This window comes from Martes martes, assembly GCF_963455335.1.
Source record: "Martes martes genome assembly, chromosome: 11".
NCBI lineage: Eukaryota > Metazoa > Chordata > Mammalia > Carnivora > Mustelidae > Martes > Martes martes.
The window spans coordinates 95,591,266-95,602,848 of record NC_137899.1 but is presented as its reverse complement, the minus strand read 5'-3'; the positions used below and the strand labels follow the sequence as shown (position 1 = coordinate 95,602,848).

At 43.8% G+C, this 11,583-nt stretch overlaps 1 protein-coding gene across 1 annotated transcript; it reads right to left on the bottom strand.

Moving 5' to 3' along the window:
* Window positions 1-2,102: 2,102 nt before the first annotated feature.
* On the bottom strand, window positions 2,103-3,053 carry TAS2R3 (taste 2 receptor member 3; the record flags this gene model as incomplete). The annotated part of the gene is made up of 1 exon (XM_080819030.1): window positions 2,103-3,053. One exon carries the CDS (start codon window positions 3,051-3,053, stop codon window positions 2,103-2,105), a length of 951 nt encoding a protein of 316 aa, XP_080675156.1.
* Between the last annotated feature and the right edge of the window lie 8,530 nt (window positions 3,054-11,583).

Genomic DNA, 11,583 nt, shown 5'->3' with positions numbered 1-11,583 from the left:
CCTATACCCAAAGTGCAACTCAACCTCATTAAGAATCAGGTTCTGTGAACTCAGCCCAAGTTCAGAAAACACTAAAAATGAGAAGTGAGCCTAAGGCATCAAGAACCAAAAAACAGCTAAGCCAAAATCGCCAGTAAAATGTTACATTCAGTTAAAAGAAGGGGGGGAAAAAAAACCCCACACCTAAACTAGAAAGCAGAATCAGGAATTCAGATTAAGGACCAAAGAACCAGAAGGTTAGAGCTCAGCAGACAAGTTGTCAAAGTGACGAAAGTAGGAGCAAGTCTTCAAGAGTGGGTGACAATAAATTCAACAGTGGGGATCAGGGTTAATGAAACAGAAGCCAATCAAGACGGCATGGATTTCCATAGCGAAACTTCCAGCACAGATTTTTATTAAGTACAAAAGCACCCATTTCAGAATCCCTGTATTTTAGCGAACTATGAATGAATATTAAACAATTATTTTAAGTTTCAACAGATACCTTTCTGAAAGAGAATTTTATGTCAGAATTAAAGAATTTTCCTTTTTTTTTATTATGTTCCATTAGCCAACATATAGTAGTACATCGTTGGTTTTTGATGCAGCAGCTTCAAGAAGCAAGTATCCATCTGAAAACGAACAGTGCAAACCAAAAGACATTTATTTCTGTAACTTTAGAAATGAATACAGAAATCCCAGAACAAGCCCCAAATTAATTTCTGGTTACATACGACCAAATGCCAAGTAGCACGGTGATCCTTAATGCTATGTCAAAGTATCACTCATTCCACAAAATAATACAAATAATAACAATAGCTATTGTTTACTCTACCTGGGGCTCTAAGCACTTTTCATCTGGTAACTCGCTCACTCCTTCCAGCAACCCCATCAACGACATACTATTACTAATCCCATTTTACAAATGAAGACGGTGAAACAGAAGTGAAGAAACTTTCTCCAAGTCACCCAGTTCACAGGGGCCGGGGCTGGGGCTAGAACTCAGGCCATCTGCCTTCAGGGCCCAGATCTGTAGCCACAATGCTCGACACCTGACAGCCCCATTAGTGACAGAAAGCTGGATTCAGATTTGCCATGGGACCTAACTGTATACACCCATGAGTCTGAGAATTCTTCATGATCATAAGTAATAATCTTCTCATCGACTTCTTGAGCTGTTCAGTGATAGGAAATTAATCAATGCCTGTGTAACTGTATTAAAAGATGATGTACTGAATTTATAAAAACTGCTTATATTATTTTTTTTTATAAAACTCTCAAGTTTTCAAAGCTCACATGCATCATGGTTAGTGTAAAAAGGAAAAATTGCTTGGACTTTTGCCCTATCTAAAAAATAAAAAAAATTACTTGGCAACTTACTTCAGCCAAACGATAAAGGAACGCCGGGAGTACTGAAGGGAAATCACCACCACCGGACTGGACGGGAGCCTGCTGGCCAAGGGTCTTGATTCTCATTCCACTGCTTTGGTCCTCGCACAGTGGAGGTGTGGAAACTCGTCTCCTGCGGGAACTGCTCCTCTGCACGATTCACTGTCAGTCAGACGCCTGCTTCACCGAGCGAGGGCTCTACACAGCATGCTGGGACACACTGCCTCCTGAGTCGCGAAGTCCGTGTCACCGTCCGCATTTTAAAATGACGGAAGAGAGGATCAGAAAGTAAATGAAAGTAACTCACCAAAGGCCAAAAGTCTTGGAAATAGACAGAACCAGAATTCAAACCCAAGTCTGTGGAACTCAAAGCTTTTTCTCTTTCCTGCAGACCCATTATACTGTTCTAGTTACATCAGCTCATCACTGTCCATATAAACTTGAAGTTAAAGCTAGGAATCAGCTCATTAGGTCGATAGCTATTAAAATACAACTCCACATCTATACAGTGAGTGTTCTTACTATACTGACATTTTCCAGAGACTGTCTCACTCCCTCCAAAACCACCATACAAACAGAAGCCAAGAGACATGTCCCCAGTGGGCCAGCACAATGTAGTCGCGTCTCTCTCCTCCTGGCATCACAGAATCGGTGCCACGGAAGGATCAGGAGGAGCCCTTAGCCTTGAGCCAGACTAAAGGACTCCCAGGCTCTCGTCTGTGCCCTCGGTCACTCTAGGGGGCAGAAGGTCCCTCGAATCCAGGCTTCCGAAGGCCAGGCTCACACCACAGCATCTCCACAAACGTCTGCTTCAGCTTCTGGTTTCCCAGAATGAGAATGAACGAGTGGCCAGCGGGATAAAACATTGTAACTGCTTCTCCGATCATAATGACCATCTCAGTTCCCGATATGAAATAACTGCAGGATGTAATCAGAAAGGCCAAAAAGTAAAGCAGGAAGAGAAAGAGGAAGGAGACGATGATTTTGATGGCTCTCTGGTGGGCCTCGGTGCTTGGATCTCTGGAGCTGATGCCGCTTTGCTGCAGCTGCTGCATGTGTCTCCCCAGGGAGAGGATGAGCAGAAAGTACGCGGCCACAGACACAATTAGGGGAGGGAGGTTCCACAGAGTCCCAAGAACATGGAACACTTTGTATTCATTTCTTCTCTTTCTGAAGTGCTCGGTCACATTCCCTGTGCCATCGATCCCCCTGAGAACAGAATAGATCTTAAATTCCTGGATCAGAGATAGGGCACTGACACACGATAAGAACAGGGCACCCAAAATCATGCATACGACGACCCTGGAAACTCTCCACTTGAGCCAGAGGAATGTAGGATGGGAGAAACTGGCAATTTTCAGGCAGTAGAGGACACTGAGACAGGTGGCGAGCCAAATGCTCAGGTGGTTTGTAAATGTCCAGAAAATATCAATAATTTGCATCACTATCCCTTCATCACGTACTTTGGAAGAGAACACCATTAAAACACCGTCAACCAAGAGAATCCACAGGAGAACGATCCTAGAGAGAGCAAGGTTAGTGATGATGAAGTCAGACAGAGAGACTGTCTTGTTTTTGAACCAGCTGCTGCCATTGGCCAACACTATGAACCCATTCCCCAGCATCCCCAGAATGAACTCGGTGGCAGACAGAACCAGGAACATCCATTTCTCCAGCCCCGACATGTCAGCTAGACCTGACCTTGTTCTTTCTCTTGATGTACAATCTCCTTGCTGACTTGAAACTCCTCTTCGTGAACCTGTCACTTCTACCTGTTGCTTCACTGTACCTGTCTCTTGTCTCTGCCCAATTTAGTCTGTTGTAGAGCACAATTTAGTGAACCCTCTCTGGGTCTTTCCGATTAGTCTGTCCCCTTCACAGATGACAGGGACTGTCACATTCCATCTATGATCTAAACTCAGCAGCTCTTTGCCAAAATGCAAATGGAGTAGTATTCAATGTCACACGAAGAAGGAAGAGATCTCACTCACAAAGGCGAGGATTTGCACACGATTCCAAAGGGAGGGAGGTTCCAAGCCACCTGGGACAGCAAGGTGCATGACCAGAAGTCATACAGAATCGCTCTGAAGAGTGAGAGGTCTTCTTCCTGGAAGGAGGACTCAGGGACACACACAGAAGGAGGGAGATCAGAATTCCACCAGAAGGCACTACCAAAGTCACCTGGAGGGAGGTTTAAGTGCATGAAACAAAGTTCAGTGCCAGAGGTCCTGGGTTAGAAATAAAAGCCGTGCCTCTTAGTATATGCCTTACATGAGGGGGCTCCAAGTTCTTCCCTAGAGAGCCATATCACCAGAAGTCTTAACTACCTGAGTACTCAAATAACAATAATGAATTATAGCATATAAGCTATTAAAATGTAGATTTTCAGGGGCACCTGGGTGGCTCAGTGGGTTAAGCCTCTGCCTTCGGCTCAGGTCATGATCCCAGGGTCCTGGGATCGAGCCCCGCATCGGCTCTCTGCTCAGCAGGGAGCCTGCTTCCCCCACACCCCTGCCTGCCTCTCTGCCTACTTGTGATCTCTCTCTGTGTCAAATAAATAAATTAAATATTTATAAATAAATAAATAAATAAAATGTAGATTTTCAGAGTGCATGACCACTGTATCAGTATGTCAACAGTAGCTCAAGGTGAGAGAAATCACACCCAGTCTCTTCAACCAAAAAAACCTGATTTATGTAAAACAGTGCCTTACAAATTTTGACCATGGCCAACAGTAATAATCTTTATAGGGTTTTATATATATCTCACCATATATACATATTATACTGGGAACACAAAGGAGGTCACAAAACAATTATTTCCCCTTTCTAGATGTGTGGCAGTCTGATATTTTCTATCCTTTCTATTTCTTTCATTGCTGCTTGCCTACCACAAACTTGATTTTACAATCTATGCATGAGTTGTAATAAATACGGTTTGAAAACACTGATCTGAAGGATGGAGAGAGAAATCAAGGCCACCAAGATACAAAGCATAGAGTTTAGCAACACCATCCAAATCACAGAAGGATAGACTTTCAGATCCTCTCAAAAGGACCTCACACGGTAGCAGATGACAAATCTGCACAAACAACACAGTCTCTTCTGGATACCCGCCACGCAGCCAGGTGAACCTCATCAGGCTTGGCATTCTGCAGTGTACGATATGGTTACAGAGCATTACCAAGAATACTTGGCCATGAGCACAGCCCTCCTTCATCACCCTCAGCCTTCTCGGGCTAACTTTACAACCTGGCCAAATGCTCCTGAACTGTGTGCTCCAGAATTAGAGTAAGGCAGTTCCCAGCTCTCTCCGGCAGTCCTTTAACAGGACCTTAGCCCAGTTGTAGCGCTGGTCCCACAACCTACTACCAATGCTGTTCAGTTTTTTCTCATGGCCTCAGTTCTACAGATGCACATTTCTGTTCTCGTAACACCTTCTACATCCTCTCATAAGAAGCAATAAGCTAATAAGATTCCTCTACCCAGGGATTAGAATTATCCAGTGAGAAGAAACTTTAGAATATGTAACATATCAGAATTCATTTCATGTACCACGGATGGCTGATCACCCTGTTTTAGAAGTCTTATTATTTTTACCCCTTCCAAAATTACAACGTTTACCTTTTTAGAAGTCATTACTGAGCAATCTAGGGTTAACTATAATTTTTCTTTCTCAGTTTTGGTTCTTTTCCAGGACAGTGCTTCCACGCACAATGTACTAGCGGGTGGCCAGAGTTTCATATCAGAGTTTAAAAGACATTGTTAGAATCATGGAACACTACACCAAAAACTAATGATGACTAATAACTAATGGCGACTAACAGAACATCATTTTAAAAATTTTAACAAACAAACAAATAAATAAATATTTGTTAAATGAGAAAAAATAAAAAATAAAAGATCATTGGGGGGAAAAAGGCATTGTTGGATATCAGCATTATCATTCCTACTACTCCATCAGGTACCACTGATAAGAATTATGAGCCCATAGTTATAACATTCCCGCTTTTTAAAATTTTTTAAAGATTTTATTCATTTATTTGACAGAGAGAGACAGATCACAAGTAGGCAGAGAGGCAGACAGAGAGAGAGGGGGAAGCAGGCTCCCCGCTGAGCAGAGAGCCCGATGCGGGGCTCGATCCCAGGACCCTGAGATCATGACCTGAGCCAAAGGCAGAGGCTTAACCCACTGAGGCACCCAGGCGCCCCCATTCCCACTTTTTGATATAAACACTACAACTATCATACGATAACTAATATCATAGCATTAGTAATGTTTGCTTCCAAAATGTACGTTCACCATCCTCCTCTGAAATAGCCACACATACTTAAGTCCAACTCTACAAAATGTGCATCTTTAAACATGGTTTGTTAGGGATCGATGCCAGAGCCAAGGTGCTAGATCCTTGCATCTTTCATCCCAGGCTGCAGACATCTAGAACGACTACTGAGAGATCACGCTCTTGCTCTCAACCATCCTTCTGAGTAAAAGACCAAAGGAGGCGGATCAGTCAGGGCGTCCACAGGAAGCAACTGGCACAAACTGGGTAATTCCAGAAAGGTGTTAAAGTGGAATTACTTACAAAAGTGTGAGCAGAGGATGGGGAAACCATAAACAGCTAGTGCAGTGCCCCAGGGCTCGGACCAGTGGGGCACCACATCGCCATACCACTCAGAAACAGAGGGCTATGTAGAGGGGACCTCCTGACAGTCGCTGAGATTTTTCCGTTGGGAGACCCCAAAGAGAGTGCGCTGAGAGAATAAGCCTCAGAGAATTAGCCAGCAGACTAACAAGACAGTGCACTATCGTCTTCCTGCCCTTCATTATTCTGGCACTTTCTCTGCAGGGACTGAGGTATCACGGTCCAGCTCTTCGCCTCATTCCTGCTCTGACACTAGCATGACAACTGAGTTGATAAGCACCAGCGGTTCACTCAGATTGACAGCAAGACAAGTCACAAATAATAGCCCTTTCCATCAACTGAGGCTCACTCATTCGCAGAATACAGAAGGAAACCAGCACAGCTGGGTGTATATAGCAGAGAGACCACCTACACCGGTAAGTGGAGTGCAGGCTTCTGGGTCCCTTAAAATCCTCACCTGGAGGTGAGGCAACAGCAAATTCTAAGTCTGAGGAAACAGGACTGCTCTGAAGGCTCTCCCCCACACCATGTGTGCATGTGTACATTCTCTACGTGCCTCATCTGGGAGAGTGCGCCTTACCAACCCTGGTCTAACACTGCATACAACCCCGCTATGGAACACTGCACCGTATGGCCCACTCCAAATGAACACAGGCCTCATTTATCACCTTCGGTTCCAGCCCTCAAACTGATTAAACTTTGTTTTACAAAAACAGAACAAGAGTCTATTATCCAGATGCTTTCAATAACAAGCTACCACGCTAACACACCAGCTTGACACCCTATCCTGCCGTAATGTTACCCAAAAATGTTCATCCAGTCTTTCCCTACAGACACTGGGGACAGGGACATTCCTCCAGGATTTCTCAGCTCCTACACACACCTTGCTGGGAGCGCTAAGTATACGAGGCCCTGGCCACCCTTGACCGGGGCCGTTTTGCGCAGTGAGCAACCAGAAAGGAGGAGGTAACGTGCCCCTCCGGGACAAGGAGCAGGCTTGTTTCCTGCTTGCTATAAAAGCTGCATGTTCTCCAGGCTCAGTGTCTCTCTCTGTAACGAACTCCACCTGGGCCCTGTGCGTTGCCCTCGGGGACTCTCGGGACAAAGGGAACTGATAGAAACACGCTGGTGTTCGCGCTGCTTCCGTGCTGCTGATAATACGACACTTTTCGCCGACCCAGAGGTTTCATATCTTTTGCCAGCTTTCATGAAGCAGCGACGGGCTAAGTTACTAGCCTGTCAACAGGGCAAAAGCAAATCCCCAATCCACAGCCAACCTCAATTTGATCACCACTGCTTTCCATAGTCTATTCTACTTACTATTTTCCCCCCTCAAACCCATAACCCCCACCTGTACTCTGCTCCATACGGTGGGGTCTGGGATTCTACAAATCATTTCCCAGACGCCCTTTCCAGATGCTTTGCTGTTGGTTATCGGTCGGTATGAAAACTGGCAGATGAGCGGGAAGGAAAAAGAAAAATCCTGCCTCTCACTCCAACAGGGTGTCCCTTGGTGGCAGTTCCTTTGACTACGTTAAGAATGATGACTGTAGACCCCATGAACCAGGATAAAATCATCTATACAGTGTTAGCCAGCCTGGCCAAGGCAAAGCCCCTTCAGCAAACCAGAAACAACTGTAACCACACCCCCAGCAACGCAGCAACAGGTGAGCGCTCAATGTTGCCAGCCCAGGGATGGTATCAGTTTCGGGCTCTGACACTACCCTTCCTTCTCTCTTTCCCGCTTCCCACATTTTTGTAAGTAATCCCCTCCATTAAATCCCCTCTGTCTGAAATACCTGTACTGGCTTCCTCTTTCCTGACTGGACTCTGAACAATGCACAGTTCTTCCACCTATTTTTGAAGTTTTAGTTGTTATATTTCAAAAAAGATATCACACGCATCTCTGTTTCGCATTCTCCTTGGGGTTCTGGGGTTATTTTCAACAGGGAAAAGAAACTCATTTAACCTATAATACCATTTTCATACTGCAACTCCCACCAGTAAGTTTTTAATATATATTATTTTCGTTATTTTAAATCATCCTATGTTGGTAAGCCCAAAATGCACACTTTCAGGTCATACCACACTTCAGAGCTCCCATATCCACCTACCTATCTAACTTCTTTACTTGGCTCTATCATAGACATCTCAAATTTAACATGTCCAAAACAAAACTCTCCATTTATTCTCATTTTATATTTTAAAAAGATTGTATTTATTTGACAGAGAAAGGTACAGTGAGAGAGGGAACACAAGCAGGGGAGTAGAAGAGGGAGAAGCAGACTCCCTGCCAAGCAGAGAGCCCGATGCGGGGTTAGATCCCAGCACCCTGGGATCATGGTCTGAGCCGAAGGCAGACATTTAATGACTGACCACCCAAGCACCCCTAGTCTCACTTTAAAAGAACTCTTTCCCCCAATCTTCCCTATTTCAGCAAATGGCAACATCATCTATGCAGGTGCTCAAATCAAGCACCACCTAAGAATTAACTTGATTCTGTCTTTCCTATAATCCCACATCAACTTATCAATGACTTTTCCATTTTTGTCACAAAACATATCCTGAACTTTCCATTTTCATTACCTTCATACTGGTCCAAGTTACCATGATCTCTCATCTGAACTACTCAACAGCCCCCAAACTCATTCTCTACTTCTAATCTTCTTTTCTGTAATACATTTGCCATACAATCACAAGAATGATCTTAAAATGTATTTTAGATCACTTAACTCCACTACTTAAAACACTTCAATGGCATTGTAGTGCAGCTACAAAATGTAAACTCCTTATACTATATACTAAGAATCTCTTCTGCATGTCCTCTTGCATGCACCAGGATTCAAGATAAATTTTACCATATCATATAGTCTGAGGTAAGAACAGGCTTTATTGGAGTAAGAGAAAACTCATATCAACAACAGGAATAAAAGCATGACTCTCCACACAGGGGGACCAGAGCACTGTTCGGCGAGCAGTGCAGTTCTGTATGCCGATGGAAGTACCTCACCCTTCCCATCGTTCTCACTTCCTTTAATAAAAGCATGAAAGCAACTTCGTCAGTAGTACAACAGTCTTAGGTGCCAGAAAACACGAATTTGGGAAGCCAGCTATTATAGGAGTTGTCTGAGACCAGAAGACCGGTACGTGGGGACCTTGGAACCCACAGGATGTTATAGTTCCCACTGGTATTAGAGTCAACAGTTCCGTGGTAACTGAGCTTATGTAAGCACTTACTGGTGGGAGAAGTGAAAGAAACTCTCTTTTCCCAGCTAGTGTTTTCTCCAGACAACCGAGTTTGAATGAGGGTTATTTTCAGACAACTTTTCTCATTGCAATACAAATTTCCTACAAAAAGAAGGATCAGGGGCGCCTGAGTGGCTTAGTCAGTTAAGCGTCTGCCTTTGGCTCGGGTCATGATCCCAGGGTCCTGGGATCAAGCCCCACGTCAGGCTCCCTCCTCAGCCTGTCATGCCAACTAATTAATAATGCCCCTTTTGGGTGCTTTACTCACTAAACACTCAGGTCCTAGGCTCAGACCTTAGCACACAGCAGAGCCTCAATAAATATATACTGAATAAACAAGTTTTCTTTTTTAAAAAAGGATTTATTTGAGAGAGTACATGCATGGAGGTGGGGGGAGGGCAGGGGGAGAGGGAGAGAATCTCAAGCAGACTCCCTGCCGAGCGTGAAGCCCAAGGCCAGGTGGGGCTCATCTCACAACCCGGGGATCAAGACCTGAGCCAAAATCAAGAGTCAGACGTTTAGTGGACTGAGCTACCCAGATACCCTGAATAAACAAATTTTCTAAAGGAAGCTTGATTTTTGTTTTTCACCCAAGTTTCAGATTCATTTTTTTAACTGATATTGACTCAGTACTATGTTTCTAGAAATTACTGTTTCTGGAATGGTTGTAATACATTTACACAGCTGTATGCCACGGTGGGAACATTTATTTACCCATTCTCTGCTGATGAACCTTTAGGTAGTTTCCTTGGGTTGTTGGTTGTGCTATTATGTACATTATTGCTAAGAACACTCTTGTACATGTTTCTTGGGCCACATGGGCAAGAACTTCCTATAGGGTGTACCTTCAAGATGGGATAACTAGATGAAATTTCAACACCAGTTCATGCTGACACGTTTTCTCAAAAGGAGGTGCCCGTTTACACCCTCCCACCAGTGCATAAGTTTCCACTTGTATAAAGAATCCCCCTTCACACTTTGTTCTATCAAATGTGTCAAAATTTGCTAGTGTGGAGTGCTTAAAATGAAATCTCATTGCAGTTTCTGGTTTGCATTTCCTTGATTATTAATGAAGTCAACTACTTTTCCATAGATCAATGGATCATTTATATTTCACAGTCTCTATGTCTTTGCCCATTTTTCTACTAAGCTGTTGTTTCCTCTTTGCTTTGTAGGTCTTCATATAGTCTAGATTGTATTTTTATTGCTTTGTAATCCTTTATGTACTCTAGCCTGTATTTCAGTTATACTATTGCAAGTATCTTCTCTCCCAGCTTGTGACTTGTCATTTTGCTTTTTTTTTTCAGCTTTTTTTTTTTTAATTTCTTTTCAGCGTAACAGTATTCATCGTTTTTGCACCACACCCAGTGCTCCATGCAATATGTGCCCTCCCTAATACCCACCATCTGGTTCCCCTGACCTCCCACCCCCCGCCCCTTCAAAACCCTCAGGTTGTTTATCAGAGTCCATAGTCTCTCATGGTTCACCTCCCCTTCCAATTTCCCTCAACTCCCTTCTCCTCTCCATCTCCCCATGTCCCCCATGTTATTTGTTATGCTCCACAAATAAGTGAAACCATATGATAATTGACTCTCTCTGCTTGACTTATATTTGCTTTCTTTACAGTGACTTCTGATTTTAAAAAGGTTACTTTTTTTTTTTTTTTAAAGATTTTATTTGTCAGAGAGAGAGAGAGAGAGCGTGTGAGCACAGGCAGACAGAGTGGCAGAGGGAGAAGCAGGCTCCCTGCGGAGCAAGGAGCCCGATGTGGGACTCGATCCCAGGACGCTGGGATCATGACCTGAGCCGAAGGCAGCCGCTTAACCAACTGAGCCATCCAGGCGTCCTTAAAAAGGTTACTTTTAACAGTTAAATGTATCCCTTTTTTTACATTTTTGTTTGTTTGTTTGTTTTTATTTGACAAAGATCATAAGCAGGCAGAGGCAGGGAGAGAGGGGGAAGCAGGCTCCCCGCTGAGCAGAGAGCCCAATGCAGGGCTCCATCCCAGGACCCTGGGATCATGACCTGAGCTGAAGGCAGAGGCTTTAACCCACTGAGCTACCCAGGTGCCCCTACATTTGTTTTAAAAAGAAACTTCCATGCCACAGATCATAAAGACAGTCTCATATTTTCTTCCAAAATTTTTTATGGTTTGCCTTTCACAAGTCTTTAAATAACCAAGAATTGATTTTTGTGTAAGGTGTAGAGATCTGATTTCATTTTTTTCTGTATGAATAACAAATCTCCCTAGCATACTTTATTGGATAAAAATCTCTATTTTACCCACTGATCTATGCCACTTTTATCATTTATCATGTCCACCT